This window comes from Prionailurus viverrinus, chromosome D2 (genome assembly GCF_022837055.1).
Source record: "Prionailurus viverrinus isolate Anna chromosome D2, UM_Priviv_1.0, whole genome shotgun sequence".
NCBI classification, from domain to species: domain Eukaryota; kingdom Metazoa; phylum Chordata; class Mammalia; order Carnivora; family Felidae; genus Prionailurus; species Prionailurus viverrinus.
The window spans coordinates 17,297,453-17,314,757 of NC_062571.1; the positions used below are offsets into that span (position 1 = coordinate 17,297,453).

The window sequence follows — 17,305 nt, forward strand, 5'->3', positions numbered from 1 at the left end:
TGGGAGTCTAGCAATCTAGAGGAGTCGATCCCCTCACGCTGTAAAAAGAAAGACAAGCAGGGGTGGGGGTGGGGGGTTGTTGGTGGCAGATTCAAACTAGAGTGGTGAATGATAAGCACATTTGAAAAGCAAAAAGTGTCCTGGAGGTAAAGGCATGTAACAGCCACTACAATGGGAGGCCTTAAGGTCTAAGCAAGATAGGCTTGCTAAACTTTTTCAAGGAGCTAAAGCAGCCCCATATTGGGGGACCATATTCACAGGATCTCAACAAGAGCAAATGCAAACCTGTGTGGAAAGAAAGTAGTGCCAATTTGGGGTCCAAGTATTCCCGCAGATTAAGATCATTAGAATGAGAGTCAAAAACCAAGATCACCAAAACCATATGTCAAAATCAACAGGAATAACAAACAACAGACTTAGACTCTCAAGGGCTTCAAGTATTGGAATTGTTGAATACAGTCTCTGACACCAAATGAAATTGTTGAGAGAAATTATGAAGAAATCAGAAACATGAACAAGAAATAAGAGATTATCAAAAATGACCAGGCAGATTAAAAATAAATTGGAAGCTTTAAGAATAGAAAATATTGAAATGAAGAATTCAGTATGTAAGCTTAACAGCAAATTAGACATAGGTGAGAGAAACTTGCTTAATTGGAAGGTGGAGCATTAGGAATTAATCTAAACTGTAGCACAGAGAGTCCAGGTGTTAGAAAACATGAGATAGAAGATGTGGAAGATGTAAGAATGTCGAGCATATATCTAATTGAAATCTTGGGAGAAGAGAATGGAGGAGAGGCAGTTTTTGAAGAAATAATAGCTAACAATTTCCCAGAACTAAGGAAATATAAATCCATGGATTTTTTTTAAAAAGTTGCATAAATGACAAGAAATCCATATCCAGACACACCATAAGTAATAGGAGAACACATAAGGAGAAAATTTTTTAAACAGAAAAATCCTATCACCTACTTACGGTCAATAATTGGACTGACTATAAACCCCTCAATATCAAAATGGCAGTGAGAAGATAATAGACTATCTTCAAAGTGCTGCAAGAAAAAAAAATAACTTTCAACCTAAAGTTCTATACCCAGCAAAACTATCTTTTATGAATATAGACTAAATAAATATATATTCCATAATGAAAAACTGAACTAACCATCACCTGCCATTCACTAAAAATCTCTTAAGGAATGTAATTAAAGAAAAAGGTAGTTGGCCACAGGCAAAATTTGAGATACAAGAAGGAATAATGAGAAAAGAAAAATGGTAAGCATGATAAATTGGTAAGTCTAAATAAGTATTGTCTATATAAAATAATGCCTGGTTTGGGGGCTTTATAAAATGGTTAGAAATACAATAGTGGGAACAATAGCAAGTAAGTTGAGAGACAGTAAGAATTAAGTATGCTAGGGAATATGAGTTAAATATTATGTTGAAGCTTTAAGTTATACATAAATATTTAAAATACTAGAATGAATACTAAAAGTTAGAAACAAAGTGTATAGCTTCTATATTAGTGGATGAGTAAAAAAATAAAAAATAAAGTCTACAATCAACCAGAAAAGAGGGGAAAGAGAGGAAGCATACAAAAGTAGGGCAAATAAAGAGAAAAAAATAAGAATAGGTTGAAATAAACCAGGTATATTAATAATGACAATAAATATAAATGGATTTTTAAATGTCAAAAGACAGACATAGTTGGATTTGAATTTTTTTTTAATGTTAATTTATTTTTGAGAGAGAGAGACAGAGCGTGAGTCTGGGAGGGGCCAAGAGAGAGGGAGACACAGAATCTGAAGCAGGCTCCAGGCTCTGAGCTGTCAGCACAGAGCCCAATGAGGAGCTCAAACCCACGAACTGCGAGATCATGACCTGAGCCCAAGTTGGACGCTTAACCTCTGAGCCACCCAGGCACCCCTGACTGTTTTAAAAATCCAGTTAAATGCTTTCTACAAGAGACATGTAATGCTTAAGGACACAGAAAGATTGAAAGTAAAGGGATGGAAAAAATTCTACATGGGAAACACTAAAAGATTCCTGATGTAGGTATGTTTATATTAATGGATTTAAATTTTTTTTAATTACTAAGAACAAAGATTGTTACTACATAAGGACAGAGGTTCAAATCACCAGGAAAGATGTAAATTTAAACTTATATACACCTACTAAAATAACTTTACAAATTGATAGAAATATACAGAGAAATCAATAGATTCAGTATCCTAATGAGAGATTCTAATTTTTGATCAGTCACACACACACACACAAAACTAGTAAAGATTTAGACTTTCTGAACGTCATGATTAACAGACTTGGCCTATTATTCTGCTATAGAACTGTGTACCCAGTAATCAAAGAATACATAGTCTTTTCAAGTACACTTTGGTCATTTATAAAGACTGACCACTTACTCATATTTAAATACATTTCAAATAACTGGTGCCACAGTAGACTACGGTAAAATCTTCATTATTTGGAAATTTAAAAGCACACATATTAAAATATAGATTAAAGATAAAATCCACACTGGAAATTTGAATATACTTTAAAAACAAAAAAAGATGAAAGCTCCACATACCAATACTTGTGGAAGCAGTGAGACCATTATCTAACCAAAAGTAATTAAAAGAAGAGATTGCTTAAAGAAGTTATATATATTCTCTACCACCCCATTTTAGAGAAGTACCCATGTGCAGAACAGAACGAACCTAGGCAGGCCTGCACTGCTGTCCCTGGAAAAGTCTGCTTGCAAGGCCGGCCCCTGGGTGGCGTCTGGGAACGTGGATTTCAGGAGGGTTCCCATCATGCCCAGAACTCATAAGAGTAGCTCACTGTGTGCCAAAGCTGCTTGTACAAACAATATGATTTATGTTAAACACTTGCTTTGCCTCTGGGTATTTGGAATTTGAGTAATTCCCAGGCAAAGGCTGTTTACATGATCAGCGTCTGATAAAAAACCCTGGGCACTGAGTATCTAATGAGCTTCCTGGTTAGCATTTCACACAGCAGGGAGGGGGGTTTAATCCTGAGTGTCTCCCCTGGGACAGGACCCTTGGAAGCTTGTGCCTGGTTTCCTCTGCGCTTCGCCCCCTGAGCTTTTCCCCTTTGAGGATTGTGCCTGTGTCCTGCTGTGCTAAATCACAGCCATGAGTACAACTGTGGAGTCCTGTGAGCCCTCCCAGCGGATTATGGGACCCAAGGGTGGTCTTGTGGGCCTCTACACAACCTATAACCTAAGATTGCAAACTCTGTTATGCAGACTTCGGGCAGGTAGGCAGCCAAACAATTAATAGGCCCCAGGCCATCCCAGGTATACTAGGTCTAATGCAACCTGGGGCAGGGGTGGGGGAGAGACATAGGGCAGAGATTTGGTTGCTTGTTGATAAAGTCAGTCCATGCAGGTTATGTATCCTGGGGAAGTTTATGAAGCAAATAATGGCCAGAAGTGCCTTCTGAATTGCACTCTAGTTACCAGTGTTACTCACAAGCGTGTGAGAATAATTGTGCGCATACACGCGTAAAGATTCTTCTAATTTGTGTAAGATTGGGTGCCAAGCACTGGGGTCAAGATCCTGTGGTCATAGATTTCTCGATCAGTTCTCCAGTGGAGGAAATGACTGCTCTTCAGGTAAAATTGGATTAGCAGACCTCTGTTGTTAAGTCCCTAACTGCGTATGTCGTGTTCCTTCCAGAGACGTGTTACATCAGAACTTTGAGGGTTATAAGCCAGAGGTACAAGAGCTGATCTGTGTAGCTGATCGTTTGGGATCCCTGATGCAGTATGAAACGCCTGGCTTCCTGCCAAACAAGAGAATACACAGAGGTATCCTGAAACCATCCAAAGACGGACAGGTTGCTGACATAAGAGCAAGAATCGTCAAACCGTGTTGCGCGTAAAAAAAAAAAAAAATCATTTGTGCCAACTCATAAATCCCCATTTGATCCGGACAAAACTGTAGAGATTCATTCACACTGAATTCTGAAAGAGAGCTTCCCGTGTGGCCTTGGTGTTGTCTCCACCCTGTTGATGTAGAATATGGGTCTTCAGTTGTGGCTGTGGATCCGACGGCTCCTCCACGCGGTTTGCTTAGTGTGGGAGCGAGGGAGAATTTGTACAGTTCTTTTTTTTTTTTTTTCCCAACGTTTATTTATTTTTGGGACAGAGAGAGACAGAGCATGAACGGGGGAGGGGCAGAGAGAGAGGGAGACACAGAATCGGAAACAGGCTCCAGGCTCCGAGCCATCAGCCCAGAGCCTGACGCGGGGCTCGAACTCACGGACCGCGAGATCGTGACCTGGTTGAAGTCGGACGCTTAACCGACTGCGCCACCCAGGCGCCCCTGAATCTCCAGTTCTTTAGGAGGCAGAGCTGGGAGGAGACAGCTTCGGGGGGGTGCCTCTAATTTCCTCTGATAGATGTTAGTTTTATGAAGACTGACACGATTGTAGCGTATCTCTGGTCTTGTTAAATTACCAATACGTACAATTCTTTTTTTTTTTTTTAAGTTTATTTATTTTTGAGACAGAGAGAGACAGAGCATGAATGGGGGAGGGGCAGAGAGAGAGGGAGACACAGAATCAAGCAGGCTCCAGGCTCCGAGCCATCAGCCCAGAGCCCGACGCGGGGCTCGAACTCACGGACCGCGAGATCGTGACCTGAGCTGAAGTCGGACGCTTAACCGACTGAGCCACCCAGGCGCCCTACAATTCTTTTTTTATACGGTGACTCAAGTCATCACCGAGACTCTGCAGAGTAGGTGAGCATCAGTCCCTCGGAAGTGAACTCACAAACCCTTGTTTTCTCAATATTTGCTTCTTTCAGCCATGGGCTTGGCAGCGTTGGAAGTCATGCAAGCTGTACAGCGTACGTGGACCAACTCGAAAGTTCGAATGAATGGGAAAACACGGCTGATGCAGTGGAGAGACATGTTTGACATTGCAGTAAAGTGGAGACGGTAACTAATTAAACTCGTGTTTAAATGGAAATAAACTAGAAGGGTTCTCATTGTAAAATAATAAAAGGCTCCTCTGGGTAACAGGTGTCTTTGGCTAGTGGAGCCGACATGAGGTATTACGCGAGTCTAGGCACATCTGTACATTGCGCTGTGTTCACCACAGATGTAGCTCCCGTCTGCCCCATGCAACACCGTTATAGTAGGACTGACTGTGGTCCTTACGCTGTACCTTGCACCCCCGTGACATATTCATTCCATTACTGGGAGCCTGCCCCTCCCACTCAGTCGACGGGTTTCGAATTCTGTTTTGATTACTAACAACATGCCTTGTAAGTTACTTTTTCCTCTCTACAGTTTGTCGGAAATTGCTGGCATCATTATTCTTTGAAACGCCTTCGGCCGATGTTTACGAAATATAGGAACTGACTGCTCTCAAGTTTCCAAGCACATTTTTAAGCGAAGTGTTTTAGAAAAAACTGTCTCTTGGAAAGAACGCATTATCTGGGGTGTACCTTTGAATGAACTGTAGTGTACTGGTCCCTTGATAGTTGAAGTGTGTGCCTGGCTAAGCAGCTATGGCTTAGGGGGAAGCTACTGATATTCATTGACATGAGAAAAATACTACTCTTCTAGTAAACCTATACTGACTTCCTACTGGCTCCAATTGGAACATTTATTTGGCGTTAGCAGGTTGGTGTGGCATACTTTTAGATAATGGACCGAGTACTTGCTTTCTCCCCACTCTTTGCAAAGACTCATCCTGTTTCATTGGTAATGCTTTTGAACATTTCTAGGTTGTATAAGGCCTCCATCTTTAACAAGCTCTGGTTTACAGGATTGCTGACCCGGACCAGCCGGTGCTGTGGTTAGATCAGATGCCAGCACGAAGTCTTAGCAGAGGTTTTAACAACCACATCAATTTAATCAGGTAGGAACCCTTTGTGCATCTTTCCTGTTTGCACAGGAGTTTGTTCTAAATAGACAGGTCATGGAGACCGTGGACGAACGACCCTTGATCCTCTCCCGGGTACTTTTTGAAAAGGGCCCACACGGATTAGTTCTGTACCTGCAGGGTCCCGCCTGCACTCCTTAGAGTGAGTCCAGCTGCAGGAAGAATGCAGTGCGTGCCATGTTCCCTCTCCAGTCTCTCCTCTTAGGAATAGACTGTGTGATAATTCAGGTGAACAAGTGTGCAAGGGAGGGGGAGCGGAAGAGACGGAGGAGAGAGTGCAGAATCAGGAGCACTGGTGCCAGGTTGGAAATGGAGGAGAGCGTAGGGACCCACAGGGAGGCGGTCCCCTCTCTGGCTCAGGTGCGAGGTCCTTCCAATAGGCCAGGTGACAATAGGACAGAAAGGAGATGGCCACATTTGGGGGCTGGCGCTGGGGGGGGGAAGTGCAGGGTACGGGAGTGACTTCCTGTGCACGGTTATGAACCTGAGGTTTGAGATGTCTGTAGGGAATCTGGGGAGCGATGCCCAGGGAGCGGTTGGGTGTGTAACACGTTGTACACGCGCATGCCGGTTGGATGTGTCCATCAGTATGTCGGCTGTACATGAAGTTCTGGGAGAGGGTTTGAAAACTAGGAGGCGGGGACAGAAATGTGAGTAAAATTTATTTATTTATTTCATTTTTGAGAGAAAGAGAGACAGAGCGCTAGCAGGGGAGGGGCAGAGAAAGAGAGGGAGACCCAGAATCCGAAGCAGGCTCCAGGCTCCGAGCTGTCAGCCCAGAGCCCGACGCCCGGCTAGAACCCATGAACCACGAGATCGTGACCTGAGCTGAAGTCGGACACTTAACCGACTGAGCCACCCAGGTGCCCTGAGTAAAATAATATTTAGAGTGGGCAGAGGAGATGAAGCCTGTGTGTGAGCTGGACCACAGGAGAACTACCAGGAGAACCAAAGGAGAGGAGAAAAAGTCCAGGGATTCATGCAGGAAATTGGCATAAAAAGGCTGACCGTCGTAGAAGTACTTGAGGATTTTTCTCCTCATTTTGGCATCTCCGGGCCTGAGTTTGGTGCCTCTCCTATCAGGAAAAGCTGCAAGAGCTGACGGGCAATCCTGCCAAGACAGTTCTTTGCTTCTTCCATGCACCGGGTGCAAATAAGCACAGTTTCCAGACTGTTTTGCTACGTTATTCTCACAGCTGTCTTACCGTTCTCTTGAATTCACTTGGAAGTTAGATGTTGTTTCTGATACAGTCCTTTCTAAAACGATTCTTAATTTTTTTTTTTCTTTCAGGGGCCAGGTGATCAACATGAGATACCTGGAATATTTTGAGAAAATTCTTCATTTTATTAAAGATAGGATTCTTGTTTATCACGGGTAATCCTTCAATTTTCTTTTTCACGGTAATCGCTAGCTTTGGTGGAGTTTACAGTAGTTGTATCTGTGAAACTTGAAAACTAAGCCTATTGACAGACTAAACAAAGTCTATCAAATGTCGACACAGTGTTTGGAGTTGTAAAGCCTTTCGGTAATGACTTACCGGCCTTCTTTTTTTTTTTTTTTTTTTTTAATTTTTTTTTTAATGTTTATTTATTTTTGAGACAGAGAGAGACACAGCATGAACGGGGGAGGGGCAGAGAGAGAGGGAGACACAGAATCGGAAGCAGGCTCCAGGCTCTGAGCCATCAGCCCAGAGCCTGACGCGGGGTTCGAACTCACAGACCGCGAGATCGTGACCTGGCTGAAGTCGGACGCTTAACCGACTGCGCCACCCAGGCACCGCTCAAGTGATCATTTTATTTTATTTATTTATTTTTTTAATTTTTTTTTTCAACGTTTATTTATTTTGGGGACAGAGAGAGACAGAGCATGAACGGGGGAGGGGCAGAGAGAGAGGGAGACACAGAATCGGAAACAGGCTCCAGGCTCCGAGCCATCAGCCCAGAGCCCGACGCGGGGCTCGAACTCGCGGACCACGAGATCGTGACCTGAGCTGAAGTCGGACGCTTAACCGACTGAGCCACCCAGGCGCCCCTTACCAGCCTTCTTTTAACAGCTGTGCAGAATCCATGAAATGTTTTAATCTTACGATACTGTGACTTTTCTCATCTCCTTCTCTGAAAAGCAGGACGTTTCTTTGAATTTCTTTATTAGGGATTTCAGCTGTAATATTCATTCTCTCTCACCTGAAAGGCCATATAGTGAACCCACAGTGAACAGAACATGGGGAAAAAAGAATTCTGAATGGATAGTTATCACCAAGTAAATATAAAAGTGGCACAAAAACTAGCAGGATATTTCCGTTTAAGCAACTGTAGAAAGGGAAAAAAAAAATTCACTTCTAATTTCAAAATTGGTCTATGAGAATCAAGGCTTCATCACCAAATTGTGACCAGAGACCCGTGCATGTATATACGACCAGTGGCCAGCAATCTGTTCTGTTTCTCCGTTTCACCTTCTAGATGGGCTTCTATCTGTTTTCTTAATTGTCATCTGCGGCCCCAAATTCATTAGGATTAAACCATCCCCATATTTAGAAACTTTTGTTCGGGCCCACCATTTTGACTATGGAGCTACTCATAATTGAGATTGATTCATTAAAGCTTAAGGTAATAGCAAGTAATAGAATTGTATATTACATTTCTGTATTAATTTTACTTGCCATCTGCCTCTGTCTCTGTCTCTTTTTCTCTCTTTAAGAGCTAATAATCCTAAAGGATTGTTGGAAGTCAGAGAGGCTCTGGAAAAGGTGCACAAAGTAGAAGATCTCCTGCCAATTATGAAGGTAAGTTTATCATCAGAATCCTGGTAGGTGTTTTTAGGGAAAAAAACACAACTAGAGTACTTTTTAAAGAAGAGCCCATAACCGTTTAATGCATGTGTATTAATAGTGTGCTAGAAGCACTTTAAAATTATAAGCATTCTGAGGGGCACCTATGCGGCTCAGTCGGGGCTGAGTCCCACTTCGGCTCAGGTCATGGTCTCACCGCGCGTAAGTTCAAGCGCCGCATCGGGCTCTGTGCTGACAGCTCAGAGCCTGGAGCCTGCTTCGGATTCTGTGTCTCCCTCTCTCTCTGCCCCTCTCCTCACGCTCTATCTCTTTCTCTCAAAAATAAGTAAACGTTAAAAGATAATAATAATAAAATTATAAGCATTCTGAAAACACTAACGGAAACAGCCTCTGAATAATAACCCAAATCACATAAAACACAGGCATCAGTCTCAAACATAAAAGCAAAGCTGTGAGGAAGCAGTTGATACAGGAAACAGAAGGAAACTTAAAAGTATATACCATTGAATTCTGCTTCTGGCCACAGTGGAGTACTTGATAGTTGACCGCCTTTCCATACTATAACAGTTATAAAACTCCACAAAATACAAGGCACCTGTTTTCAATGGTTGGCAATTACAAAACTGTGATTTTTGAGGAAAGGGAAACACTTTCTGTGAGCCCCGTGTTCACCCCAGCCTTCTACCTGGGATTATTTACTAAACCACTGTGTATGTGGAGCCTAAACAGAGTTTGGTGGTCTTGCTGAGCTAAGGAGGCAGAGATTGGAGTTGGGGTCTGCCGAAGTGGCTGGAGTTTACAGGGCAGAGTACAGAAGAGGAGAGAGTTGCTCAAGGTGAGAAGTCCCCAGAGGTCAGCATGGGCGTTCCTTGTCATGCTTGGCTGAGAGCTGGGCTCTGCTCCCTCAGTGAGACCCAGAGGCCCTGCAGACAGTGGCTGCTATGGGCGTGAGAGCTGAACGGAGGTATGAACGGTTTTACACCAGGGTGTGAGAGCTGAAGGGAGGTAGCCTCAGTTTTACACCACTGAGAGACATTGGAGTTGTGACCTTGCCAGAATGGAGGGATCCTGGGAGCACCCTGGGCATTTACTCCCAACCCCAGAAAGGACACACTGTAGGTATAAGACCACCTAGAATGAGGTCCACATTCTAGGACAAAGGACAATTTCTTTTTCTCTTTCTTTTTTTATGTTCATTTCCTGAGAGAGAGAGAGTGCGAGCAGGGGAGGGGCAGAGAGAGAAGGAGATACAGAATCTGAAGCAGGCTCCAGGCTCTGAGCTGTCAGCACAAACCCCTATGCAGAGCTCGAACCCACCAACCGTGAAATTATGACCAGAGCCAAGCTGGACGCTTAACCGACTGAGCCACCCAGGCACCCCGAAGGACAATTTCTGAATAGATCACCCTAACAGAAAACCAAGCCTAAGAGGATTAAATGGATCTGCTCGTGATTGGATTGCCTGCCAAAACAAAACTCAACACCCTTGAAAGGAAGGAAACATAGTCTAGACTTCTTAATTATTAGGCAAAGGAAGAAGCAGGAGAACGTGACCCATAACCAAGAAACCAAAACCAGTTAACAGGAACAGACCCCAGGAGATCCAGAAGTTGCAATGAACTCTTTTAAAGTCTTTGTTTCATTAACATGTTCGAGGACTTAAAGGAAAACATGAGCACAATGATGAAGAACCTGAGCAGGAGAATGGAAACTATAAAAAGAACCAAAAGAAAATTGGAGGACACAAAAGTCAGTGGTGTCAGAGAAGCCGCTACTTTAGTTTTGCATATGGCCCAAGGTTTGTGTGCCAGTCCTCAGCTTTCCTTGTCCAGAGGCTGTCTTCCAGATCGGGACGCCTTATGAGGGTCAGTCGTCGTTCCTCAGAGGAGGCCAGAGATGGAACACACTACTCAATAATAATACGGAGAAAGGGTACTGCTAACACACAGCAGCGGGGGGAACTTTAGAAACATTATGTGGGGCAAAGGAAGTCGCATACAGAAGAGTATGATTCCATTTGTAAGAAGTTCGACTGATCTAGGGAGACAGCAGAACAGTGATGGCTTCTGAGGAGTGAGGTTTACCTGAAAGGGGTAGGAGAAGACTTTCCAGAATGATGAAACTACACTATATCTTGACTGGAATAGTGGATACATGGGTGTATATATTTGTCAAAATGCATCAAATTATACATGTGAAGTTCATTGTATATAAATTTTACCTCAATGAAACATACATAAATTAATTTTCTGAGAGATTTGAGCCAGTATCATATGATAGGTAGATAGGTAGACAGATAGTAGCAATAAAAAAGAAATAGAATTCTCATGATTAAAAAAAAAAAAATCTCCGCTAGATAAGACTAGTAGATTAAAGACAGTTGAATATCAAATACATGTGAGCTGGAAAATCCAATCAATAAATTCTCCCAGAATATAGTATACAAGGACAAAGAAATATAAAATATGAGAGACGATGAATGCAGAAGATGAAGAACGGACCTGATAGAGATCAGAAAGGAGAGAAGAAAGATAAAGAAACAGAGTGGTTAGTCAACAAAATAATAGAAGGAAAGCTTGTGGACAGATGAAAAGATCAATGCAGGGCCTCCTAGATGTTCAGCATGATGCTCAATATTGACACCTAGACACATTCTGATAAAATTTGGGGACTTCAAGATTAAAGAGAGTTCCTCAAAAAAATTAGATGTAGAGGGGAGCCTGGGTAGCTCAGTCAGTTGAGAGTCTGATTCTTGGTTTCGGCTCCAGTCATGATCTTTGTGCTGAATGTGGAGCCTGCTTAGAATTCCCTCTCTCTCTCTCTTCCTTTCTCCCTGCCCCTCCCTCTTACTCCTTTCTCAAAAAAAAAAAATAATAATAATAATAATAATAATAAATAAAGGTAAAAAATTAGACATAGAATTATGATAAGATCCAAAAACTCCCCTTCTAGGTGTATATTCAAACGAATTGAAAGCAGGGACTCGGATATTTGTACACCCATGTTCATGGCAGTATTATTCACAGTAGCCAAGAGACAGAAGCAACCCAAGGGGCCATTAATGGATGAATGGATAAATAGTATGTGGCATGGCCATACGATGGGGGTATTGTTCAGCCTGAAGAAGGAAGGGAATTCTGACACAGGCTACAGCATGGATGAAGCTTGAGGACATTAGGCAGAGTGAAATAAACCAGTCACAAAGGGACAAATATCCTACGATTCCACTTATATGAGGTGTCCAGAGGAGTCAAATTTATAGAGACAGAAAGTAGAAAGATAGTTGCCAGGGGTTGGGGGAGGGAGACAGAGTTTCTATTTGGGATGATGCAAAAAGTTCTGTGGAAGGTTGGTGGTGATGGTTGCAAACAATGTGAACTTTCCTTTTACTCCTATTATTTGATTTAAATCCAAGTTAACATATAGTGTAATAATGATTTCAGGAATAGAATTTAGTTGTTCATCACTTACATATAACACCCAGCGCTTATCACAAGTGCCCTCCTTAATGCCCATCACCCAGTTAGCCCTTCCCCCCCACCCAGCACCCCTCCAGCAACCCTCAGTTTGTTCTCTGTATTTAGAAGTCTCTTATGGTTTGTCTCCTTCTCTGTTTTTGTATTATTTTTGTTTCCCTTCCCTCATGTTCATCTTAAATTCCCCTTATGGGTGAAGTCATATGATATTTGTCTTTCTCTGACTAATTTCACTTAGCATAACACACTGTAGTTCCATTCACATTGTTGCAAATGGCAGGATTTCATTCTTTTTGATCGCCAAGTAATATTCCACTAGTAGTGCAATTGCTGGGTCGTAGGGTAGTTCTATTTTTAATTTTTTGAGGAGCCTCCATACTGTTTTCCAGAGAGGCTGCACCAGTTTGCATTCCCACCAGCAGTGCAAAAGGGTTCCTCCTTCTCTGCATCCTGGCCAACATCTGATGTTGCCTGAGTTGTTAATGTTAGCCATTCTGACAGGTGTGAGGTGCTATCTCATTGTGGTCTTGATTTGTATTTCCCTGATGCTGAGTGATGCTGAGCATTTTTTTCATGTGTCTGTTAGCCATCTGGATGTCTTCTTTGGAAAAGTGTCTATTCATGTCCTTTGCCCATTTCTTCACTGGATGATTTGTTTTTTCGGTGTTGAGTTTGGTAAGATCTTTAAGATTTTGGATACTAGCCCTTTATCTGATAGGTCATTTGCAAATATCTTCTACTATTCCATTGGTTGCCTTTTAGTTTTGCTGATTGTTTCCTTCACTGTGCAGACACTTTTTATCTTGATGAGGTCTGAACGTTCTTAATGCCATTGATCTATACATTCACAAATGGTTAAAGTGGCAAATTTTATGTCACATATTTATTTTAACACACAAAGAGTAAAAAGAACATCTTCAAGCTTCCAGAAAAGAAAGAAAAAGAAAGAAAGAAAGAAAGAAAGAAAGAAAGAAAGAAAGAAAGAAAGACAGACAGACTAAGGAAGGAGAATTTCACTGATGCCCAACTTCCTTCCAGCAGCAGTAGTGGATTCTAGAAGACAACGAAGGGAAATTTATTTGAACCTACTCTACCAGCGTTCAAGTGTGAGGGTAAAATAAAAACTGTTTCAAACAGACAGTTATTTAGGAATTTCACCAAGTGTAGATTTTCTTTGTCAAAATGATTGAAGGGCATATATACTCTCATCAAGTAAGCCCAAGAGAGAAGAAAACATGAGATGTAAGAAATCGTGGTGAACAAATAAACCAATGAAATGAATTGTTAACACCTGATGTTTAAAAATATGTATGTCTGGAATTAAAATACTGGATAATGTCAACATTAGAGGTTAGAGAAAGTAGAGAAAGGAAGTAAAACTGTTACTAAGGTATTTGTTTTTTTCAGTGAGACAGTATAATCACTGACCCATGATATTGACAGAAAAATGCGTGTTTAAAATATCTATACTAAAAATTTAAAGGCAAACACTGAAACAACAGGGATGCGACGGATCATCGTCTAGACCTGTAGAAGGCAGGAGAACGGCATAAAGAAAACAATGTCAATTCAACTCAAAGCTTAGAAAAAGAGGGGGATAAAAAAGTAGGTGGGCTAGGAAATGTAGGTAATGACAGTGACAAGTCAACGTGGTGTTATAATTGATCCCCTCAGTGAAAGACTGAGGATTTCGGACTGGTTTTTTAAAGTCCAGCTATATGCTGTTTACAGGCAAATGCTGATGAAAAGAGAATGTGAGTGTAGCATGTCACTATCAGAAATATTACAATTCAAGATGAAGTATATTTACAGGGACAGAAATCGTTGTTTAAAAGTATAATCTATTAAGAAGTTACAATTTTACAAACATTGCCTCTACCCCAGATTATAACTACTCAACAATTTGGCAACAGAAGGTGGATATTTTTTTTTTCAATTAATGGTTTGAACTTTAATGTAATACGTGAGTCCGTGTTCTCCTTGAAGCTATAGTAGAGAGGTTTGATGTACATCAGATGGAATTTAAGAAATTGACATGAAGAACCAGAACTTATCCATTTCTTTCTTTTTTTTTTTAAGTTTATTAGGTTATTTTGAGAGAGAGACAGCGCGCGTGGGGGAGGGGAAGAGAGAGAGGGAGAGAGAGAATCCCAAGCAGACTCCGCACCGCCAGCGTGGAGCCCGATATGGGGCTCGAACTCAGGAACCGTGAGATGACCTGAGCCGGAACCAAGAGTCGGGTGCTCTACCAACTAAACCACCCAGGCGTCCCTCCATTTCTTTCTTTCTTTTTTAAAAATGTTTATTTATTTTTGTGAGACAGAGCATGATAGGGGAGGGGCAGTGAAGGAGGGGGACAGAGGATTCCAAGCAGGCTCCATCCTGACAGCACAGAGCCCGACACGGGGCTCAAACCCACCAACCATGATATCATGACCTGAGCTGAAGTTAGACGCTCAACCGACTGAGCCGCCCAGGTGCCCTCTGATCTTACCCATTTCTGAGGAATGAGAGCAGGAAGGATCAGGTCATGAGCAAAGCAGCGAGCTAATACTCTGCACACCAGGGTCCACATTCACCTCTTCCACTGTCTAAGTCCCAGGCTCTTGTCTGCTAAGAGCTCTGATTCTGTCCAGGCCTGTTGCAGGGGTTATTGCAAGGGCCTGATGCACTGACGCAGTGGTTCCCAACCTTCTCAAAGCTACTCTAGTATTGGGGTGCCTGGGTGGCTCAATTGCTTAAGCGCCCGACTCTTGATTTCATCTCAGGTCATGACTACGTGGTTTGTGTGATCAAGCCCCACGTCAAGCTCTGTCCTCACTGAAGAGCTTGGAGCCTGCTTGGGATTTCCTCTCTCCTTCTCTCTCTCTCTCTCTCTCTCTCTCTCTCTCAAAATAAACTTAAAAAAAAAAGCTACTCTAGTATCAGACACCTTCTTCACTGCATCCAAATGAAATTCATAGAGAATATATCACACCTACGCAAAATAATTCTTTAAAAGGCCAACGTAGTGCCATAAAGGAGGTCTAAATGGTAAATCATTTGTAATAGAATAGCGTCTGTGTTAGGATGTTGGATTCAGGCACGTCTTCACAGAAGCCAGAAAGAAGTAGCTGGTTGCTTACTATACCTGTGGAAAAAGGGGGGTGAACAGGGCAGCTACGAACGCAGCCCCACATCAATGTGATTTGCTGACTCTGGTATCACGAGCTGCTGGTGACAGCGTTTTCTGAAATGGTAAACTTCCAAACAGTGCCTAATATCCTGTTTCCCCAGTTTGATGTGCTATTCGCCTTCATGGAAAATTCAGCGTGGATTAAAACTATGTTAACAAATATTCAGTGTCTAAGTGTGAAATGGAGTCTGGTTCTAGGCCCAAGTAACTATTAAAATATTATTTTAAATGTTTTTAATGTTTATTTTATTTTTGAGAGAGAGACAGACAGTGTGTGTATGTGTGCGCGTGTGCGTGCGAGTAGGGGAGGGGCAGAGGGAGACACAGAATCGGAAGCAGGCTCCAGGCCCTGAGCTGGCAGCACAGAGCCCAATGCAGGGCTCGAACTCACAGACCTGGAGATCATGACCTGAGCCGAAGACAGACCCTTAACGGACTGAGCCACCCAAGCGCCCCAGGAATTATTAAATTGTAAATAAGTTCGTCATCTACGCGGCAGTCCAGTGGGGCATTGGCAGTCATGCATAACGCGTGACTGTCCCCTGACCCCCTCCCCCCGGGACATCTAGTGTTTTCGGCCCCACCTGCTAAGTTCCGGGCGTAGCCTCCCCGCCACCCCCACGCTGTAGCCACCAGACTCTCCCATGAATTCCCCAGATGCCCCCCAGAGGGCAGAACCGCTCCACTGAGGGCCGCTGGGACGTCCTGTACAGAAAGAAAGCTGGCGCATGTCTTCGTTTTTAATCTCCCTCTTGTTGGTACTTTAGGCTTTTAAACTTACTCTTTTGGGAAGAATACCAAAGCAGCTTAGGGGGGTTTTAACTTTATATTCTCTTTGTTTAAAAAGAAAAACATAGTGGACTCCAAGCCTGCAATTACTCAGGGTGCCGCTGAGAGGCGGGGCGCCCTCCCGGTGTGAGGTCCCCGCCTGTCTGACCGTGGTCCGGAAGTGACCATTCCGTCGCGGCCCTGGACACCCAGCTTTCACCCGGGGCTGTGGGCATATTGATATTTTTAAGGGCACGCATGGAAGTATATAAAACACCTTTGGTTCTCCAGTGCTTGGTGCGATGTGATGTCACGACAGCTTCCACTGAAACCTGCTTTCAGTGACAAACCAAGTTGAAGTACAATTGACCGTTGAACAACATGGGTTTGACCTGCGTGAGACCACTTATGTGGATTTTTTATCTCTAAAGGCGGCACAGCGCTGTAACTATCTTCCTTGGGATTTTCCTTTTTCTAGCTTACTTTATTGTAAGAATACAGGATCCATACAACATACAAAATGTGTATTAATCCAGCTTTTATGTTATCAGTCAGCTGCCCATCACGTTGTTCAGGGTCACTGGCTACCTCAGCTCCCCTTGAGGCAGCTTATCAGCATATAATGTGGACTGGAGGCCGCTGCCACTCCCGGCTCAGTAACTCCTGCCGGGCCCTCCCCTCCCAGCTGGTTTCCTCCTCTGCAGGATTGAGACTATGCCAGAAAACATACCTGTCTTACCGGTATGTTGTAAGCATCAGATGAGAAATTAGCGTGTAGTAAGTGTTAATGCATTTCTTCCCCTAAAAGCCCTTTCTTGGGGCGCCTGGGTGGCTCAGTGGGTTAAGTGTCCGACTCTTGATTTTGGCTCAGGTCTTGATCTCGTGATCTGTGAAGATCGAGCCCCACATCTGGCTCTGCACTGAGCGTGGAGTCTGCTTGGGATTCTCTCTCTCCCTCTCTCTCTGTCCTGCCCTGCTCAAATGCACACACACATTGTCTTGTCTTTCTCAAAATAAACGTTAGGGTGTTTGGTGGTCTCAGTCGGTTAAACAACCAACTTCGGCTCAGGTCATGATCTCACGGTTCGTGGGTTCGAGCCCAGGGTCGGGCTCTGTGCTGACAGCTCAGAGCCTGGGGCCTGTTTCGGATTCTGGGTCTCTCTCTCTCTGCCCCTCCCCCACTC

General features: G+C 43.1%; 1 protein-coding gene across 8 annotated transcripts in view; it reads left to right on the forward strand.

Annotated features, from left to right (window-relative positions):
- The window catches only part of TTC13 (tetratricopeptide repeat domain 13), a 78,448-nt gene that overhangs the window by 51,055 nt on the left and 10,088 nt on the right, over positions 1-17,305 (forward strand). For all 8 annotated transcript variants that reach the window (XM_047825371.1, XM_047825373.1, XM_047825374.1 and 5 more), the window contains 5 exons: positions 3,699-3,829; positions 4,829-4,961; positions 5,797-5,889; positions 7,205-7,288; positions 8,612-8,696. In XM_047825371.1, coding sequence (XP_047681327.1) covers positions 3,699-3,829; positions 4,829-4,961; positions 5,797-5,889; positions 7,205-7,288; positions 8,612-8,696 — 526 coding nt within the window. The remainder of the gene's footprint in view (positions 1-3,698; positions 3,830-4,828; positions 4,962-5,796; positions 5,890-7,204; positions 7,289-8,611; positions 8,697-17,305) is intronic.